This window comes from Pyrgilauda ruficollis, unplaced genomic scaffold (assembly GCF_017590135.1).
Source record: "Pyrgilauda ruficollis isolate IOZ18807 unplaced genomic scaffold, ASM1759013v1 scaffold10, whole genome shotgun sequence".
Lineage (NCBI taxonomy): Eukaryota > Metazoa > Chordata > Aves > Passeriformes > Passeridae > Pyrgilauda > Pyrgilauda ruficollis.
Genome location: NW_024508101.1, coordinates 14,161,118 through 14,182,216, shown reverse-complemented (window position 1 = coordinate 14,182,216; position 21,099 = coordinate 14,161,118). Strand labels below are relative to the sequence as shown.

At 59.2% G+C, this 21,099-nt stretch overlaps 2 protein-coding genes across 2 annotated transcripts; one reads left to right on the top strand and one right to left on the bottom strand.

Moving 5' to 3' along the window:
• Positions 1 to 697: 697 nt before the first annotated feature.
• Positions 698 to 4,063, top strand: GNAT1 (G protein subunit alpha transducin 1). The gene is made up of 8 exons (XM_041463106.1): positions 698 to 910; positions 2,332 to 2,374; positions 2,564 to 2,705; positions 2,778 to 2,935; positions 3,017 to 3,145; positions 3,228 to 3,357; positions 3,443 to 3,596; positions 3,815 to 4,063. Exons 1-8 carry the CDS (start codon positions 805 to 807, stop codon positions 4,003 to 4,005), a joined length of 1,053 nt encoding a protein of 350 aa, XP_041319040.1. The 5' UTR covers positions 698 to 804; the 3' UTR covers positions 4,006 to 4,063.
• A 1,085-nt stretch (positions 4,064 to 5,148) lies between these two features.
• Positions 5,149 to 20,262, bottom strand: GNAI2 (G protein subunit alpha i2). Its single transcript, XM_041463093.1, has 9 exons — positions 20,081 to 20,262; positions 11,563 to 11,605; positions 11,241 to 11,382; positions 10,881 to 11,041; positions 8,290 to 8,418; positions 7,009 to 7,138; positions 6,628 to 6,781; positions 6,140 to 6,346; positions 5,149 to 6,027 (listed from the first exon to the last, which is right to left on the bottom strand). Exons 1-8 carry the CDS (start codon positions 20,196 to 20,198, stop codon positions 6,156 to 6,158), a joined length of 1,068 nt encoding a protein of 355 aa, XP_041319027.1. The 5' UTR covers positions 20,199 to 20,262; the 3' UTR covers positions 5,149 to 6,027; positions 6,140 to 6,155.
• Between the last annotated feature and the right edge of the window lie 837 nt (positions 20,263 to 21,099).

Below are 21,099 nucleotides of genomic sequence, written 5' to 3'. Positions count from 1 at the left end.
AGGGTGTGCGGGTATCCCTGAGGACATCGTGCAGGTGTTGCTGGAGGGCCTGGGGACGCTGTGGAGGTGACACTGAGCTGGCCTGGTGGCACTGGGAGTGTACTGGTGGGTGGCTGGGCAGGCACACTAAGAAATGCACCCGGGGCATGGGGACATTAGTGGGGGCTTCTGGAAGGACCCCTGGGGACACAGGGTGTGGTGACTGAGGCTGACATTCTGTCACTGTGGGGAGTGCCCGTGGGGACACTGGCATGGCTTACCGGAGTGGGACAGTGGGCACTGATCCAGAGCAGGGGTTTGCCCAGGTGAGATGGGGACAGTGGGGACATTTGCTCCCGCTCTGACCAGATCCCAGAGGACACACCATCCCCACCCCGCAATTCCAAACCCCTGGGGTCCACAGCAGAGCTGGAGATGGGTAGGGGTCCCACTTCCCGCAGGGTGGCCGGGTCACTGCCCCAGCCCCGGGTGGCGGCAAAGCTGGGCGCTGGTGGGGCCGGGGCACCCCCCCGGCAGAAGTGCTGACACCGGGAGCCGCGGGATTGCTGAGCTCAGCCCGCTGCAGATTGAAGGGGGTTTATCGGGGGGGCCCAGCTTAAGCCCCGGGTGCTGAGCGCAGCCCCCCGGCAGGCGGCCCCGCGGGACCTTGGCCCCGTCCTTGTCGCACATCGGGCGGGCGGACGGTGGCGGCGGCGGCGGCACCGGGAGCGGGCGCTGGAGGCGGCGGGAGGCTGGAGCTCGTTGCCCATCTTGGTGCTGACCTCCAAGCAGCGGCTGGTGAACAGCAGGGCTGCGGGGCTGAGCATGGGAGCCGGGGCCAGTGCCGAGGAGAAGCACTCCCGAGAGCTGGAGAAGAAGCTCAAGGAAGACGCTGAGAAAGATGCCAGGACCGTCAAGCTGCTGCTGCTGGGTAAGGGGGAGACAACACCCCGGGGGACATACCCATCCTTTTGCATCTCACCCTAACAGCCCACCCAAGGTGCCCCTCATCCCAACCAGCACCCCTCAACCCAACCAGCACGCCCCACAACTGCCCCCAAACCCAACCAGCCAATCCGACATTCCCCTGGCCCCCAGATGGACCTCCAAACCCAAGCAGCCCACCCTCACAGTTCATTGAACATTCTCCTGATTCACCCAGGACCCTTAAAACCAAGCAGCCACCCCAACATCAGCCCCATTCCCAGCAGCCCTAAACCAAGCCTCCCCTTCTCAAGAGCCCACCCAGTGTTTCCCTGATGCCTCCAGCGCCTTTAAACCAAACCAGCACAACCCAGGAGTGCACCCAACAGCCTCCCACTCCCAGGAATCTCTAAAACCAACCAACCCCTTCCCAGTAAAACACCCAGTTTCCCTGACCCCACTCTAAACCCAATCAGTTCAACAGTCCCCAGGCCCCTGCTCCTAAGCACCCCTAAACCCAGTCAGCCCACTGTAGCAGTCCTCTGACCCCCACAGCACCCCTAAAGCCAATCAGCCAACCTAAAAAGCCCACCCGGTGTTTCCTCTCTCCCTCAGCACCCTAAACCCAACCAGCCACCCCAACAGTTCCTCATTCCCAGGACCCTCTAAACCAGCTCATCACAACTTGGTCAGCACCCCTTACCAGGCACCCCAAACACAACAGACCATCTCAACATGAAGATAAGATCCTGAGATCCTAAGGTCCTAAGATCAACCCCCAAGATCCCCTGGTTTCTATATATCCCTCAACCCAACCAGCCCACCTAACATCCCCCCACTCCCAGGTCCCCCAACCCCAAGCAACCCATCTTAAGAGCCTACACCAACACTAGATATCACCACCCCAGCCTGTAAGCACCCCTGCCCCAAACTCCTAGGGACCCCCATGCAGCCCATACCACCCCCCCATGTGTGTCCCTGGAGCCCCCTTGTGCTATGTGTCCCTCCCAGTCCTTCCCAGTCCCCCAGTGGTGCCTGAGGATTGGGGTGCTGTGTATGTGGTGGGGCCATGGGTGGCATCACTGTCCTCACAGCCTGGCCCAGGAGGCATCTGCCTGCACAGCCACAAGTTTGGGGCATTGGGTGGTGGGTGGCAGGGTTGCAATGCCACCATGTCCCCAACCTCTCCCTTGGGTCCCTGAGAGTGTCCCTGGCTGAGCCGCTTCAGATCCCATTAGATGCAGCAGCTCAGGCTAACCTTAATGCCCCTGGCACCAGGTTAATCCCCCTGCACATCCTGAGCCATGGAGCCAGCCAACAGTGCCCGCAGCCACGTCAGGCACCAAGGTTCTCAGTGAGCCGGCACGGGGCTCAGCTGGGAGTGCCCGTGATGTGGGCACCACCGTGACCCATGTTTTGTCCCCTTAGGAGCAGGGGAGTCGGGGAAGAGCACCATTGTCAAGCAGATGAAGTAAGTGCCAAGGGGGGGTCACTTGATTGTGCCCACCATGCACAGTGTCTGTCCCACAGGGCAGCCACGGGGTGCCCTATCCCACTGTGCCTGACTCTGCCCCAGGCCACTGCCATGGGGTGCATCCACCGTGTGGCTCAGCTCCACGGCACCCAGCTCAGCCCCATGCCTGTGATCTTCCCCGGCCAGGATCATCCACCAGGACGGTTACTCGCTGGAGGAATGCCTGGAGTTCATTGCTATCATTTACAGCAACACGCTCCAGTCCATGCTGGCCATCGTGCGGGCCATGACCACCCTCAACATCCAGTACGGGGACACGGCTCGCCAGGTGAGGAGCATTCCATGTTGGGCAGGGGTTCCCTGCGGTCCCCAGGCCCCACTGAACCCCTCTCCCTCACAGGATGATGCCCGTAAGCTGCTGCACCTCTCGGACACCATCGAGGAGGGGACCATGCCTAAGGAGATGTCAGAAATCATCGGACGGCTCTGGAAGGACTCGGGCATCCAAGCCTGCTTTGACCGCGCCTCCGAGTACCAGCTCAATGACTCTGCCGGCTAGTATGTGTGCTCAGGGAGTGTGGGTGGGGGAGGCATCAGGGGATTCCAACCCGTGTCTCATGCCACCGCGTGCCTGGCCAGCTACCTGTCAGACTTGGAGCGCCTGGTGACCCCCGGCTACGTCCCCACAGAGCAGGACGTGCTGCGTTCCCGCGTCAAGACAACCGGCATCATCGAGACCCAGTTCTCCTTCAAAGACCTCAACTTCAGGTGGGGGCCAGGCCCCCAGTGAGGGCTGGTGCCAGGGGGTGGGCAGGGAGTGGGGGTGCTGACCTTCCTTTGTCCTGCCCAGGATGTTTGATGTGGGCGGACAGCGCTCAGAGAGGAAGAAGTGGATCCACTGCTTTGAGGGTGTGACCTGCATCATCTTCATCGCGGCTCTCAGTGCCTACGACATGGTCCTGGTGGAGGATGATGAAGTGGTGAGGAACGCTCACCACCTCACACCCTCTCTGCTTTGCCCTGATCATGACCTGGGTGTCACCACGGGGCTGTGTCCCTCCGCAGAACCGCATGCATGAGAGCCTGCACCTCTTCAACAGCATCTGCAACCACCGCTACTTTGCCACCACCTCCATCGTCCTCTTCCTCAACAAGAAGGACGTTTTCCTGGAGAAGATCAAGAAGGCCCATCTCAGCATCTGCTTCCCCGACTATGACGGTGAGTGGCAGCGGGGTGCTGGAGGGTTGGGTGCCACCACTCCCGCAGGAGTCCCCCACCAGGTGTCCTCAGCACCCCATGCAAGTGCTGCTGCATGAGCCTTGTTGAGGGAGGGTGCAAGATTTACCCACCCGAGGGAGCACTGGCTAATCCCGGGCCGGCGTTTTGGCGGGGGACACCAGCCCAGGAAGGGATCCTACTCACTGCCACACCACCAGGTCCCAACACCTACGACGATGCGGGCAACTACATCAAGCTGCAGTTCCTGGAGCTGAACATGCGGCGGGATGTGAAGGAGATCTACTCCCACATGACCTGCGCCACCGATACCGAGAACGTCAAGTTCGTCTTTGACGCCGTCACTGACATCATCATCAAGGAGAACCTCAAGGACTGCGGGCTGTTCTGAGCCCCAGCCGAGCACCCCCTCCCCTCGGGACCAGCCCCACTGCTGACCCCATTCCACCTCCACAACCATCACCACTTGCCCCAGACCCCTGGGATTTGACCTGCTCAGCTCCAAAGCCACCCCTGGTGAAGCGGGGAGGGGGAGGGGGGGTGCAGGTCACAATCTCACTCCCCCTCCCCACCAATTCTCCCACTGTAGGGCCCCCAGTTCTGCTAGGTCCTAGGGGTACCTGGATGACCCTGGATACTACAGAGTGCTGGATACTGCAGGGTGCTGCAGGTCCCTGGCTAACCCTCAGAGCTGTGGGGTATGGGGGTTCCCTTGGGTGCTGAGGGTCCTTCAGTACCCCTTGGAGCAGAGGGGTGTTTGGGGTCCTGGGTGTCCCTGGGTGTATTTGAGCGATCCTGGGGTGTCCCTGGATTCCCTTTAGAGCTGACAGGTGCTAGGGTTCCCAGATGACCCTTGGCACTGGGGAGACTGGGGGCTTTGGGTGCCCCTTGGTGCTGGGAGTCCCTAGTACCCCTTGGAAATGAGGGGTGTTAGGGGTTCCCTTGGGTGCTGGGCGGTCCAGGTGCCCTCTGAAGCTCTGGGTGCTGGGGTGGTCCCTTGGGTGCTGCTGGGTGTCCATGGGTGTCCCCCTGGAGCTGGGGGTGCTGGGAGTCTCCAAAAACCCCTCGGAGCTGGGGGTCCTTTGGGTGTGGGGTGTCCATGGGTGCTCCCTGGGGCTGGGGGTTCCTGTGGGCTGCTGGGTGCAAGGGGTGCTACATCTCCCTCTGGGCTACAGATCATTGGGTGTTCCTGGGTACTGGGTGTCCCCAGGGACTGTGTGATACTCGGCTCCCTTGGTGCCACCATGTCACCGCTGCAGAGCCAGGGGGTGGTCATGTGTTTGCTCCCCTCCACCCCACAGCCCCTCGGGGTAGGGCTCAGCCCTGCAGTAGCATCCCAGCTACACCTCCAAGGGTCCCACCATTGCCCTCACCTCCCATGACCAGGGGCTGCTCCTGATCCCAGGGGGATGCCAACCCACCTTGAGTCCCTCTCCCATACCCTGGGGACCACCCCAGCCCTCCCACGGATGTGAAGTCCCCCTGCCCACTCCCACGTCATACAGGGCGTTTCAGTATATATAATGTTTCTCTCTTTTTTTTTTCCTTTCTACATTTTATTATTTCAAACCATGTGAACAATTCGGTAAAACATCCTGTGGGAAAAGCGAGGCCGCAGGCACCGGCTGAAGGGTCCCCCTGGGCTGGGGGACAGCGGGGGCCGCTCTGTACAGCGGGCTCTCCTCGCCCAACGCAACAGCTAGCCCTAAAAACTAGGCTTAGAAAGAGGGGGGGGGGATAGAGGCAGTGGGCAGCACCCCCTGCCCACCCTGCTGCCTGAGCTGCCCATGGCATGGGGGCAGCGAGGCGGGGTGGGGTGCAGACCCTCCCCCCCAAAGGCACACGGTTGGGGGGTGGGCTGGCCACAGAGGATGCCACCACCATGTAGCACTTGATGCTTTTAAATAGTTTGGTAAAAAGGTTTCTTTAAAAAGTAACCTGTGCCCAACCGGTGTGGTGTGGGTTTTTTTGCATGGTTTTGGGTTTGGTTTTGTTGTTTTTTCCTTTTTTTTTTTTTTTTTCCTCCTTTTTTTCTTACTTCTTTCTTTTCTGGTTTACTAAAAGGAATGTCATCGGTCGTGTTTGTGGCTGGGTGGGCATCCCCGAGGGGACCCTGTGCCCCCCGTGCCAGCAACACTTGCAATGTAAACAGTGAGAGCGCCAGGGCTCGGAGTGAATGAAACGGGGGCTGGAACGGTTGAGGGGGTACAAGCCAAGATTAAAACCTTGTCTTCCCTGGAAGGGCAATGCCGGCGAGGAGGAGGACAATGGTGGGGGGCAAACACGGCCAGCAGGGGGTACATGGCCCCTGCCACCATGCTGACACTCAAAAAGTCTCTTTACGTGGTGGGCGGAGGAATGAATCTGAAGAGAAGCAGGAGTGGGAGATGGTGTGGTCCTTCCTTTGCAGCTCCTAGGAGAGAGAGGTCGTGAGCAGGGGAGGGTCTGGGGACAGGGCAGCCTGCAGCTGAAGGATGGTCCGTGACCACCCCATTTGAGGAGCCACTAGTGAGACCACCACCCACCTGGGCAGCGCTGCCCTCAGAAGAGGCCACAGTCCTTCAGGTTGTTTTTGATGATGACGTCGGTGACGGCATCGAAGACAAACTGCACGTTCTTGGTGTCCGTGGCACAGGTGAAGTGGGTGTAGATCTCCTTGGTGTCCTTTCGCTTGTTCAGGTCCTCGAACTTGCTCTGGATGTAGCTGGCTGCCTCGTCATACTTGTTGGCCCCTGGGGAAGAAGAGACACTGGGCTGCCCCATAGTTGCCCACAGCCACCAAAGGGTTTGCGCTTGGCTTGGCCCTCCACAGCCACTGTCCTGCTGCCAAACTGAGGCTCCAGAGGCACAATGAGCCTCAGATAACACCCCTTTAGGACAGCTGCCCCTTGTGTTGGGTCCCTCCACATCTCCCATCTCCTGGGGCAACCCAAACACCGATCACACCCCACTTGCTGCCCCAACCCACTGCTCCTGCCAGAAAGGAAGGGGGCACAGAGGGTCCCAGTGGTACCTGTGTACTCGGGGAAGCAGATAGTGAGGGAGCTGTGCACGATCTTCTCCTCAAAGAGGTCCTTCTTGTTGAGGAAGAGGATGATGGATGTGTCTGTGAACCACTTGTTATTGCAGATGCTGTCAAACAGCTTCATGCTCTCATGCATCCGGTTCTGGCAGGGATGACAGCAACATGAGCCAGGCAGAGACCCCCAGGCAGCACCCACCCCACTGCTCCCCAAAGTGCGACCCCCCATGCTCCTGGGCAGGGGATGCCAATGGCCCTGCAAAGCTTGGGCCACACTGGCCAGGGCACTGGTGGCCACCAGAGGAGGGGCTGCTCCCCCAGCCCCCCATGGAGGGGACAGCTCATGGCACTGGCTCCATACCCGTGACTCACCATCTCCTCATCTTCAGCCAGCACCAGGTCATAGGCACTCAGGGCCACACAGAAAATGATGGCTGTCACCCCCTCGAAGCAGTGGATCCACTTCTTCCGTTCCGAGCGCTGGCCACCCACATCAAACATCCTGCAGCAGGGGGTGACACGGGATGGATGGCAGCTGCCAGCCCCACCACCCTCACCCCATGCCCTGTCTCAGTGTTCCCAGCTGCCTGGAGCAGGAACAGCACTGGTGCAGGCAGAGTACAGTGCCTCTGCCCCAGGGATTTTGCCAGTACTGAGGATCTGCCCCGGGTCACGCTGCCAGGACAGTGTCCAGGGTCATTTCCTAGCCAAAGCAAATCCCTGACAAGAGCTGAGGCAGGATCAGGTCACCTTTCCCAGGGTGTGTCAGTGTCATGCTCCCCAGAGACCTGCTCCAGAGCAGGCACAAGCAGGGCTTTGCCAGAGACCTTGGACCAAGGGGAGCCAAGTCACTGTGGGCTCAGCAGGATTGTGGCAGCAGCAGGGCTCAGGGATGATCCTGATGCACCATGTGCCTCTCCCTCCACGGGCAGCAGAGGAAGCCCTGTCTCCATGGAGGAGAGCCCAGCAGTAGCATTCCACATCCACTGCCATGCCCATTCCCAACTGTTTGGCTGGCGGGAAGGCTTCCCCATGGGACACACTGCATTCCCCCCAGACCACCCCCACTGCCACCCCCAAAGTGCTGCCCTGGCAATGCACAACCAAGTGCATCCATTCAACCAGGGTGGCATGGGACACCTGCAAGCCCCCTGCATTCAGAGAGGACCCCAGCAGATCTTCCTGACATCAGCTCTGTTGCCATGGGACTAAATCCCCCGGGGATGTGCACAATGGCAGCTTTTTGCCTCCAAAACTGGAGCCCTTATTATTTCCCATGGGTTTTCAGTGGAAAGCAACCATGGGATGCCAGCAGGCAGCGCTGCCACTGCCTGACCCCGAGACCCCAGCTCCTGCCCAGTGCCCTTCCTGCAGCGGAAGCAGCGTCACAGCAGCGGGAGGAGGGACGCCTTCCCCCTCCCCTCCTCGCCAGAGCCTGGATCCGCCCCCAGGCTGAGTTCTGTGAAGTGTTTTTGAGGCTGTTCCAGCTATTTCAGCGGTTTCCGCTCTCTGAGGCAGCAGTTCCCGCCATGAGCAAACCAGGAGGTGGGGAGAACTGAGTGCACGCAGTGTGCACCCATGGTCCATCCCAGCATGGGGAGGAAGGGATTTTTTTGCTTCCAAAAAGGCAAAAGGAAAAGAGGTCAGACATACTTGAAGTGCAGGTCCTTAAAGGTGAAGTGAGTCTCCACGATGCCCGTGGTCTTCACCCTGGTGCGCAGCACGTCCTGCTGGGTGGGGATGTAGTCGGCACGGGCTATCCTCTCCAGGTCGTTCAGGTAGCTGGGGACAAAGAGGAAAGGTGCTGTGGGAGCTGGAACATGGGGCAGAACCCACCCAGACCCCATGGGACATCCCCACACTGGCCCAGAGTCTCCTGTCCATCTCGCAGCATTGCTCAGTTGGGGTGGGCAGTGCCAAGCTGGGACACACAGCAGAGGCTCCATGTGCATCCTGGGGTAACCCTGTGTCCCTGCCAGACACAGGCAAGGCAGGACACCAGTGGCCAGGGTGACATGAGACACACAGGACCGAGGGACTGAGGGCAGTGTGCTGGCACTGGGAGCCCAGCAGAGGATACAGGGGGGGCTGAGGGGCTCACCCCATTTCCCTGGCTGTTTGCACAGCGGGGAAATGGCAAAAGGCAAATATTCAGTGCTATGGCAACCAGCCGCAGTGCCGGCGGAAACAATTGATGGCGCCATGCCATTTATAGTCAAAAACACAAAGGGACGGCGTCCTGGGAGGAAGCAGGAGGCGGGAGGCCAGAGAGACAGGGAGCAGCGCCGGGGGGGCTGCAGGCGTCCCCAGCCCCCCGGGGAGCATCGCCTGCCCTGCTGCCCGCAGGGTCCCGGCAGAGGTGGTGGCCGGGTCCCCAGTGGGCAACACCCACCAGGACTGATGAGGGCTGCCAGGGGGATCAAGGCAGGTTTTGATTTCTCCAGCTCACATTGCTTTAATTGGGTTACTACAAACGGGCTCCTTTAAGCAAATTAGGCTTGTCTTAATTAAGGCATTTGTAGCCCTGTAATCTGGTGAAAGCCAGATTACAGCCCGCGAGGCCATAGGGATCCTTGGCTCCGACTGCAGCACGGCCACTCGCCAGCTCCTGGGAAACCCTGCAGCATGTCAGGGCAAGGCCAGAGCTGGAGGTGCCCCAGGAGCCTGCTGTGGGTGTGAGGGTGGGGGACCTGCACGTTACTGCTGCAGAGCAGCTCAAAAACAGCCGGAAACACACATGGCCTCTGGCTACGAAAAACAGGAAACGCCACAGCAGGGCCCTGCGCAGCGCCACAGGCTCTTGGACATTGCCTCAAGCCCCAGGGTGCTGGTGAGCACCACCCTGGCACCCCAAACTCCTGGAACCCCAAGAGGCAGAGGAGGAACAGGATGGGAGCTGCTGTGCTGCAGGCAGAAGGCTGGGGCACGTGTGCTGGGCACAGCATGGGGCTCCTCATTCCCACAATGTCCTGTTCCAGTAGCACTGTGGGCACATCATCCCTGTGAGATGGGCAAGGGATTGGCCACTGCGCAGGCATCTCCACAGGGCTGGAAAAAGGCTGGAGCAACAGCTTGAAGGTGCTCCTAATTAATGGTTGTCCAACTCCCACCACGTGCTAAACGCTCCATAATGGCACTGACAGCGACAGGCACTTGGCAGACACTGTGCAGATACACCTGCTCCAAGTGTGTGTGCGAGCTCCCTGGCACCTGCTGGGTGTTCTGTGCTTCCAAACCAGCACTGCTGCCAGGGAAATGCCGGTGCTGGCTGGGGAGTGATGGGGCTGAGCAGACAGGGGCTGGGGAAGGTGGGTGTGTGCTCGGCAGGAGGAAGTGAAAGCTGCGGGTGCTGGGGGAAAGAGCTGACAGGAGCTTCTCCAGGTTTGGTGCTTGCCAGGAGTGTTCCTGCAGTCTCTTCCCCACAGTGACCTCAGTGCAAAAGAGGGACCTGACACTGCCATGCATGAGGGGACAGCTGGGGAAACCACTTGCCCTGGGATGGCAGTGAGTCCCAAGTGTGCAGAATCCCAGGTGAGGCCAGGCTTGGTGGGGTGTTCCTGGCACACCATGAGCTCCCCCCACACTGCTTTACCATAAGGGGTCTGGGTGGAGAGGGAAGGAGGGCACTGTGCAAGCTGAACACAGACTCAGCTGTGTTGCTCTCTCCAGCAATGGTACATTAGGCAGATTAACTTTTTTCATTAATCTCTTCAAGAATATACCCAAACAGCTGCAGCAATCTACCTAAACACCAATTTGTTGGGTAATGCACAAGTGCAATGCCAAGTCCTTCTGCACAAAAACAGTTAAAAGAGAAGCCTCTTGAGCATCCTACTTATCCTCTTCAGACCTGAGTGTCCCCAGGACTTTCCTTGGGAATTTTTCCTGCCCTGACGGCCCATGAAGGGTGATGAGCATGGGCTGTGCTCATGAGTGCACAGCTAGTGGAGAGCATCTCCTGGGGAAGGGCAGCGGGAACAGAGCAGTGGCAGGAGGGGGATGCCCCAGTGCCCCCCCCCCACCCAGGGTACACAGCACCCTGCCAGAGAAGGAAACAGCTTTCGAAACATCCGCCTTCCCAGTTCTGCTCCGGCTCAGCCCCAGCACCATGTGGGAAGTGGCAGCACCAGCTCCTAAGCCTGGTGACGGTGATCAGCAGCCCCTGGGGGGATTTTCTGCTGCTTGATAGAAGCACTGTGGCTCACAGGGCTCAGCTGAGCTGGGGCAGAGGAGGGGGCACTCACTAGGCAGCAGAGTCGTTCAGCTGGTACTCTCGGGAGCGGTTGAAACAAGCCTGGACCCCGTTGTCTGCCCACAGTCTGCGGATGACGTTGGCCAGGTCCTCAGGCATGATGCCCTGCTCCTCAGCAGTGGAGGAGAGGGCAAACAGCTGCCGAGCATCATCCTGCAGGGATAAAACAGTTTGAGAATTGGCACAGACCTACTGAAGCTCTCTCACTCAAAGGACCTGATGGGGGCCCACCAGACAACAGCAGGGCTTGGGCTGAGCCACCCTTAATCCTAGTCCAGTTTTGGGCGCATCTGTTGTAGCCACCAAGAACCCCTATCCCTGCCAGGCACAGTGGGAGACGGAGGGCACCCACCGCTCTGGAGGAGTCTCCAAAGTCAATCTGCAGGTTCCCCATCGCCTTGATGATAGCCATAATGGACTGGATGGTGTTGCTGTAGACCACAGCTTTGTACTGCCGGCACTCCTCCTCTGAATAGCCATCCTCATGGATGATCCTGGGACAGGGAAGAGACATAGGTAAGGTCAGCCCTCTGTGGGGTACCCCAGGATGCTGCTCCCCACCCATGCTCTGTGGCAACACCGATGGGGAGCTTTCCCTGTCAGCCACTGGTTTTGGAGCTTGTGACCAAGGCCTGAGCAGTGTCAGCCACAGTGACAGGGTAGGGACCACTCACTTCATCTGTTTGACGATGGTGCTCTTCCCAGATTCACCAGCACCTGTGGAGAAATGAGAAGGGATGAGGTCCTGTGCAAAGCCAGGAACCCTTCCCCTACTGGGACACCCGCCCAGCCCAGGGAGGGAATGCAGCAGGTGCTTCAGCCATTGGAGAAGCAGCACTAACCAGAGCAGATGACTGGATGTGCACTGGAAACGTCAGGACCAAGAAAGAGGGAACAAAAGGAGAGCCTGGGGGGCCCTCACAATAGGTCCCAGGGGAAGAAATGACACCTGCTCTGGGCCAGGAAAATGGCATCAACACACTAACATTTTCCCCACAATCCTAGCATGTCACAGCTGACAGGCAATTGTGGTTTTGGCTGAACCTGGGGACTCCCTGTGACAAGGGGGCCAAGCTGTGTCTATCACCTGCCATCCCATCTCCAGGCAGAACCTGAGATGCCACATCCCACATCCCCTCTGTGCTGAGGAACAATGGAGCACCAGCCCCAGTACATATCCACAGCTGGAGGCAGCAGCAGCCAGGATGCAGGGATGCTTGTGCCACAAGGTACAGGCAGGGAACTCGGGAACAAGTTGCCACCTCCACCAGCCAGCTCAAGTGATCCCAGCGGGCTCAGCCGCCCCCGGGCTGGTTCTTAAATAGCAAGCACTTCCCAGCCTGCCGGGTCCTGTGCCCCAGCCCACTGCAGAGGCAGCTGCCAGCAGGGAAAGCCGATGGCTTTTGGGGTCGTTTGTTTTTTCATCATCCAAAAGCAGGGTTCTGTGAGTTCAGCGAGACAGCCAGGGTGCCTAAGGTTTCCTTCCCCCACCCTGTCCCCCCTAGGGACGTCACCCCACGCAGGCGATGTGCAGCTCGGCCCAGCCCTCCCTCCACAGGCTGAGAGCAGGGAAGAAGCAAAGTCACCCTGGCTTCCCCAAGAAAGGGGAAGCCAAAAGGGGAAGCTGAAAGAGGCATGTCCCTTGTCCCCTCTCTGTGCAGGGAGTGTCACGAGATGGATGAGTGCCCGCCTCATCTTGCCCCAGGACCCCCAGCAGGATGAGGCCCCTTTGGCTGGGGACAAGTGTGGTCCCTGCCTCCAGGTGCAAATCCCAGAGGATCTCCCAAGCAAAGTCCATCCCGGTGTCCTCTCACAGCCCTTTTTGCAGGTCCCCCCAGTGCTGCCCTTGGCCATGGAGCTGCCCTTACAGGGGGCCCCAAGCAGGATGGTGCCAGCACGGCCGCAGAGAGGGCAGAGATTACAGAGGAGGTTAAAAAAAATTAGAAAAAAAGAAGCAGATTATGCTAAAATTAACTGGGAAAAACAGGGCCCATCATGCCAGCTGAGACACGGTGGCAGGGAACAAACTCCTTCTACGCTTGTCACTGGCCTGAACACCTCCAGGTGATGGGCATGCACCCCAGGGACATCAGGGTGGGCAGCGCTCAGGGCATGGAGCACCCTGATGCTGGGGCCATACTGAGGCTATAGAGACCCTGTATTTATGGAGCACCTTGCTCCATGGTTCCCATGCTGTATGTGCCAAGGGAGGGGCTCTGCTCAGCTCAGAGGTCACTGCTCAGCACAGCAGGGGCTCTCTGCACTGCTGACCCATCCTCCCCCAGGATGCTGATGCGGCACCCGGCGCAGCCCGGCCAGTGCTCGTGGTCAGTGCTGGCAACTCCTGCCTGGAGCTGGGAGCAGGGGGGAAGGACTTGGTGTAGCCCTTCATTTTTTCCATTAAATACCTCTAGTTTCTAACACTATCCCATACCGCTGGGTCCGGTGGCCAGTGGCATTCACCCAGTCCTTTCTCAGCGGGTGCCTGGACAGGGAAACTGAGGCACGTGGCAAGCAAGAACCTGGCTTATCAGCATCTCTGAGGTGAGGTGCCAGACAGCCATCCCCAGCTCCTCCTCTCTCTGACCCTGCCTGACATTTTCTCCCCGCCAGGAGGGAACAACCCTGCTGGGGCCTCATGCTTTCTCCCGGCTGGGTGACAGTCAGTCACAGGGTGACCGTCACCGAGGCTGGCTATTTCCTTGCAAACTTCCTCCATATCTCCCGGCTCCTTTCCAGCCCCCTGAGGAAGGCAGCCATGTTCCAAGCCAGCACCGCTGCCTCCCATCAGACGCTTGCCCAGCACAAGAGACTGTATACTTGCAGTGAGCAGGAATGTGGATGTGAATTAACAGCCCCCATCCCCACGCACGGGACCCTCCCCAGCCCCCCTCAATGAGCGCAGCGGAGGGGAAGGATTTCCAATCCCCGGAAAACCCCAGCTGCCGCCCATTCAGCCCCAAAACAATTCCTGGGCTGGATGCCAACTGCCAGTTTCCACCCTCCAGCCCAGCCCAGGCAGGACGAGGCAGTGTCAGAGGAGCTCTGGACTCCTGTGCCGGCATATCAGGGACGGGGTGGGGGTGGAGACCCCCCACTACCACGGGCCGACCCCACGGCTGTGCTTCCTCCAGCCCTGCCTCTCCGCAGGCAGTGCTTGTTCCCAGGGCAGCGCCTGGCAAAAACAGGACGAGAGCTCTCTCCTGGGCTCATTTCCTCCTTTCTTTGTTAAAAATAATCTTCAAAAATTTAAAATAAGCAAGCAGCTGCCTGGCTCCAGAACTCCCTGCTAATCCACTGGCAAAAACTTTATTGAGCCAACATATATATTTTACAGCCCATGATTTATGACGCTTTCTGGGCAGCAGATATTTAGTGCAATATATGCACATAGTTCTGGGCAGCACCTACGTAATCCCTGTATTTTAGGAGCTGGCCACAGGTTTCAGGATTCACCTCACCCCGCATCACTGACAGGGGATTTTCCATTTTTCTGCACGGCACCATCCTTTCAAATATTCAGGCATAGATGGAAGCAATGCATAGCTGGAAAATTCTCATTATGGGGGAAAAGCTGGAATTCAATCTGCCAGCAGATCCAGAGCCATCCCCATTCCCAGCACCCAGAGGCCCATTCCCTGCTGCTGTCCCGGCAAGCTTTCCCAACCTGGCAAACAGCAGCTATTCATTGAGCATGGATTTACAGATGGGTTTTAGCTCTGGACAAACCCACCAATCCACGTCCCTGCAGGACAGATAGACGGCTGCAAAGCCCACTCCCCTTGGCACCTGCGGGGTCCCCACCACCAAATGGGACGGACTAAGGGGTGTGTTAAAAGCAGACTTACCCCAAAGACTCTAATAACAAAAAGAGATTCCCCTCGACATTTTCCTTCCTACCCAAAATAGATGGAAAATTGCTGTAAAAATAATCACATTTTTTTAAAACCCCACAGTGACACAGGGCGTTTTTCCCAAGGGCCATCCCATTCCAGCACAGGGCTGGCTGCTTCCCAGAAGGAGCCGTGCATCGTTGGCTGGTGGAATGCCACGTCCCCAGGCAGGACCTCAAAAAATTGGGGGGTGCAGAACCTCTGTCCAAGGCAGCTGATGGAGATGCAAAAAAAAAAAACCCACAACACAAAAATAAATAAAATAGAAATAAATTGGCAGCACAAAGGATGCTCAGGGCACACAGGGAGGAGGTGGGCTAGGGATGGTTTCCCAGGGGGAGCACGGAAAACGCACCCCCGTGCCAACAAGGGCTGCTGGTGTCCACAAGCTGGACAAAACTATCCTTGTGCTGGGCTTTTTCCAGGAATTCTGAAACTTTGCTGCTCTGTTTCTGCTTCTGCCATGGCCAGAGTGGTCCCTCTCCCCTCGCACCACTGCTACCATGTGCCCCAGGCCTGGGTGCCATTATCCTGTCCATCCTGCCCTGACAGGATGGGGCCTCACCCTCTGGCACAGCCGGGATGCTGCCGGCACCCGAATCCCCCCGGCTGGGTTTTCCACCAGCGGGATGGAGAATTACTCAGCTCCCCTAGCTCCGGTGATTCAACCGGTCTCCGGGCCGGAAACGCGCGCTCCGGCCTGCAGCAGGAAACCCGCTGGCTGCGGAAAGGCCAGGCCAGCCCTGGCTGCAGAACAGCGCCTGGGGACACCGTGACCCAGCCCTGGTAGGCTCACACCAGGGGACACCCTAAAGCTACACATATATACAGGTGGGAAAAAAAAATAAAATATATATTTATATGTGCTTTTTGATACATATAAATCAATGTATATGCTGCTCTATAAAAAAAAAAGATGTTAAAATATTTTAAAAAAGTTAAAATATAAAATGCATTTCTAATGTACATCTGTAAAAATATATGTTAAACATATACATATAAGACTGCTCCTTCCCCTGGGCAAAGTCTAAGTGCTCATCTTGGAGCAGAGGGCAGCTGCCAGCCCCCAGGACATCACCAGTGGGGGCACTGTAGAGACCCATCCCAACCTATTCCAAGCCCAAACACCAGCTCCAGGGCGTTGGAGGTCAGATCCCTCTGGATCTAACAGCACTGAGTTCTTCCCTGGTCCCCCTCACTGTGACACCTCCTAGCCCATCACAAAAAACAGCACTGGGACTCCCAGTGTCCCCACTGAAGGGAGGGCCCAACCCCTCCAACAGCCAGGACTGAAGAAGGAGTGGGGACAAAAACAACTCCAAGACAGGACCAAGCACAGCAAAGGAGGCTGCAAGGAGGCTTACACAGAACCCAGGGCAATTCTGGAGCCACAGAGCCTCTGAAAGTCACAGCTGGTCCCTCCCTTCCTCTATTTTTATGCAAGCCAAAAAAAAAAAAAAAAAAAAAAAAAAAAAAAAAAAACTCCTCTCCCGGACCCCCCCCCAAAAAAAAGCTGCTTCCGAGCCCTGCCCAGCCACTGTCTGTCCCAGGCAGGATCTGGTACAGGCAGTTCCTACATGACGTACCCTGGTGCCACCACGCCAGCAAGGGCACTGTCCTCATCCCAGGGTCTGCACCTAGAGCAAACCCCTGGGGATTAACATCATCAACCAACCCACCAGCGCCTTCTCCACCTCTGACACAGCTGAGAAATCCTTCACTTTCCTAATCCTCCAAAGACAAGAGGGCTTGGAGCACAGCAAGGGGCTTTGAGCACAGCAATCACTTGCCTGCTGCCAACCCTGAATTCCCCTGGAGCACCCCAGCTCCCACAGGCAAGGAGGAGGGTTGGCCAGAACATTGCTGCCCAGCAGAAACAGCCACTGACTGCAGGGCTTTGTGTGCTAGCAATGGTGAGGAGCTGATAGGGGCACCAGGAGGTGTTGGAAGTATGGGGCAGATGTTCCAGGTGCTTTTAGATGTCAGTGATGGCTCCTAGCCCCTCCCAGCACCAAAACCGTGGGGGACTGCTGGTTTCCAGTAGCAGGAAGGGACACATTCTTTGTTTGGGGGGAATTGCTTTGCCTGGGGGATATTGCTTCATCTGGGTCTTCCCCCCATCAGAGACTGGAGCTTCAAACTGTCTGGCACACACTCACTTTGCCAGAGCAAACAGCAGAGGGAAACCTGAAGGCACGGACAGGTGCCACAGCAGGAGCAGCGCTGTGCCCACACCTGCGGAGCCGTGTGCCACTGGGGGGTCCTGGCTGTCCCCACTGCACTGACAGCGTGTCCATTCCTCTCCAGCTCACCCACCATGGCCCAGGAAAGGCAGCACGTGGCTCATGGCCACATACAGAGCACAGCACGAATCTGAGGCACCTGCAGCAGTCAGCCCCAAGCCTTCTCTGCTCCTACACTCCTGATACCATCACCACACACCGAGACTGGTGCCTTCCACTCACACTGTGCCCTGTCTGGCTGCAGTGCCCCAGCTCCAAAGCTCGGCTGCGGGACACCATGAGTTGACACCAAAAAATGTGCCACGCTTGGAAGAGACATTTCCTCTTCATGCCGCAGGTTGATACAGCACAAAGGGTGAAACTGTTTTTCTCTTTAGTTTTTCCCTCCCTTTTTCTGGAGGAGGCAGGAGGGCTGCAGCCCCCATGGAGAACCCTGGAGCTCTGCCTTGCTGAGAGTGATGAGCTCACCAAAAATCACATGAGGCCTCAGGTCTCCTCAAAGCTTCCCCTGACCATGGGGAAAAAAATAAGGGTGAGCAGCAGGGAGGTGGGAGCATCCCCCCAGCACTGCAGTCCCACCTCACAGAGGGGACATGTCACAAGCAGCAGCCCCCAGGGGGGCAGTGCTGGCCACACCTGCCCAGCCGATCCCTGCCGGCTTGGGAGGATTTTCCGGCCAAGGCTCAGCTCGGAAATGGGCAGTGCTGACCCAAGGCTCTAGTGCTATTGACACCTGAACAGCTGCAAGGGGAAGAAAAAACTATTTTTTTAAATGTACAAAAAGAGCCATTTTGCTCTATTTTTGGCTTTAGAAAGCAGCTGAGATCAGAAATGTTGCTCGTAAACACCGGCCACAGCAGAAGGGAGTGCGGACGTCCTCTTCTTCCTCCTGCCCCCACTTCAGGACAGAGCAAGACCCAGGAAAGGGACGTCAGCCAGCCAGCCTACAGCATAATCCTCGTCACCCAGCGAGCCCCCAGCTGCTCCTCGGTGATGCTCAGCACCAACAGGATGGGCCCTCCCTACCGGGGCACCCAGAGCTCACAGCACCAGGGTGACACTGCCTGGACAGCCCCAGGAGCCTCCCGAGGCTGGAAGTGCCAAAGCCCCTGGCCAGCTACCTCCCCATTACTTCCCACCAGCACTGGGCTGAGAGGAGCAGACCTGGCAGCAAAGCCAGCTCGAGAGCAGCTCACAGCGAAGAGCCACCATGTGCTCCTCCACTATCCCACATATCCCACGGGGTTCCACTCCCTTCCACAGAAAAAAAATGGGGAAGCGAGTGTGCCCAAGCATCGAGCCCCGCAGACAGCACAGACCCCCTCCCAATATCCCCAGGATGGCTTTTGCTGCCAGCACTGCTTGTGCCGAGGCAAAAAGAATCAAAATCAAATAAAACAAAGAAGAGACACGCTCTGATAAAGGAGCATTTTAAGGCGTTAATTACGTATTTCTCAAGCAGGCAGGGGTTGAGCAAATAAAGGCCTGCCGGATTTCAGCGTGACTTCCTGCTGCTGGCAGCTTCCTCTGCAGACAGCAGATGAGTCCAAAGACATTTTCTGTCAGGGCTCCCTCTGTCCCGCTGCCCCACGGGAGCCTCGCCCGCTCCCAGCTCGCACCTGGAGGGAGGCCCTCCCTGGGAATTTCACAAAGGGAATAAAAAGCCCAACTGGGAGTCATTAAGAGAAATAATGAATTAAAATAACGAAGTGCTGCCTTGCCCGCAGGCACAGGGCAGGGCTGTGAACGCCCATGGGAGCATCACCAGGGTGCTTTGAAGAGCGCAAGCGGCCCGTTATCAGTTATCAGTACCAAAATCGAGTGTCCATGAGGCAGAGAGCCCCTGGGCTGTGCAATGGCCCAAGGCCCCCGAACCCCCACGGAGAGGGCAGGGTGATGGAGAGGCTCGGGCCTGTCCCAGGGCGCCGGTGGGAAAGGCACGGGGCACTGGTGCCTGTCAGCCCCGTTACCTGCACCACAGCCAGAGGCCAGGGAAGAGCAGCCCATGGAGGAGTGCAGCGATCCTGGGCAGGTGAGACAGGGTGCCCGAGCTTGCACGACCTTCGCTGGGGTGGGGACATCCAACAGGAGAGAGGGGATGCCCCCACCTTTGTCCCAAAGCGATATGCCCAGACTGGACACTGACCGGTTGGGGGGACAGTACCATAGTGGGGTGGCAGCTACTTCTGGGGGGATCCCCACAGCCCAGGGTGGGGTGGCAGCCTCTCTGAGGGGCATTTAAGGCTTGCTGTAGGGCCAGCACCCTACTGCCAGGGGGAACCCCAAAGCCTGAAACGGGGCTGGCATCCTGCTCACAGAGATGTGGGGAAAGAACCCCAGTGTGGAAGGGATCCCCAGAGTTTGCTGTGGGTACAGGGCTCCAATCCTGTGGGAAAACCCTGAGAGCTGGGATGGGGTCAACACCCCACTCCTGGGGGGAATCGGATGGGATCAACATCCCAATCCTGCGGGGAGACACTGGGAGCTGGGATGGGGCCAACATCCCATGCTTGGGGAGGGGGGGGATCCGTGGGAACTGGGATAAGATCAATAACCCCCTCCTGGAGGGAATCCCTAGGATTTCAGATTGGATCAACATCTCACTCCTGGGGGGGATGCCTGGGATGGGATCAACACCCGACTCTTGGGGGACATCCCTGGGACCTGGGATGGGATCAACAGCCCACTCCTGGGGGGATCCCTGGGACGGGACCAACACCCGACTCCTGGGGGAGATCCTGCGGCCTGCTGCTCCATCCGTGGGGGGGAACCCGGAAGCCCGGGGCGGGGCAGGCCCCGTTCCGGGGGACATCCCCGCGGCCCGAGATGGAGCCACAGCTCACCGTGGGGAGAACCCGAAGCCTGGGCTGGGGCCAGCATCCCACTCGCAGGGGATCCCCGGGCCGGGGCGGAGCACTCCCGGCGCTGGTACCCAGGATGGCCCCGGGGCAGCGGGGGGCGGAGGCGGCGAGGCCGCCCGGTTCCGGCAGGGCCGGGCCGAGCCGGGCGAAGAAGCCAAGATGGGGGGCCCGGGGGTGGGGCCCGGGGGGTCTTACCCAGCAGCAGCAATTTCACCTCCCGCGCCGCCTTCTCGCCGTCCTCCCGCAGGTTCTTGTCGATCATGCGAGAACGCTCGGCGGCCGCCTTGTCCTCGGCGCTCACGGTGCAGCCCATGGCGGCGGCGGCGGCGGCTGCTGCGCGCCCGCGGCTCTGCCGGCCCGGCCCGCCCCGACAGGCCCCGCCCCGACAGGCCCCGCCCCGCGCTCCGAGGGCGGGGCCAATGGCCGGGGCGGGACGCTGCCGGGGCGGGGCTGGTGGGCGGGGCTAGTGGGCGGGGCTTGCGGGGAGCGGCCGCTCGCTGTCGGCGCGCGGGCCCTCAGGCGGCAGCGGCGGGGAACGGCGGGGGGGGGGGGGGGGGCTTGTCGATCATGCGAGAACGCTCGGCGGCCGCCTTGTCCTCGGCGCTCACGGTGCAGCCCATGGCGGCGGCGGCGGCGGCTGCTGCGCGCCCGCGGCTCTGCCGGCCCGGCCCGCCCCGACAGGCCCCGCCCCGACAGGCCCCGCCCCGCGCTCCGAGGGCGGGGCCAATGGCCGGGGCGGGGCGCTGCCGGGGGCGCGCGGGCCCTCAGGCGGCAGCGGCGGGTAACGGCGGGGGAGGGGCTGCGGGACACGCGGGCCGTGAGGGACAGGGAGGAAGAGGGACGCGGTGTGTCCGGGATAGGCGTGAGCGTGGGATACGGAGGGAGATGGAGTCTGGGTGTTGCGTTTTGGGGTCCTTTGGGTGCAGAGCAGTGCGTGCAGCCCTGGGAACAGTGGTTTGGGTGATGCTGTGTTTCAGGGCTATCGTTTGTGAGGAACACGGTGTCACAGGGTGGAGGCTCAGAGCTTGGACATCTTTCAGCGCTCCGTGTCACCTGCCGCAGGTGCCGGGGCGGGGGGTGCCTGTGGCAGGGAATGGGTCAGGATGGGACTGGGCAGCCTGGAGCATCTCCAGGTTTCTCCCAGAACAGGGGCTCCCTCAGGCACTTGCCCATCCCACATCTCCCAGCGCTGCTCCCTTAGGAACTAGAGCCCC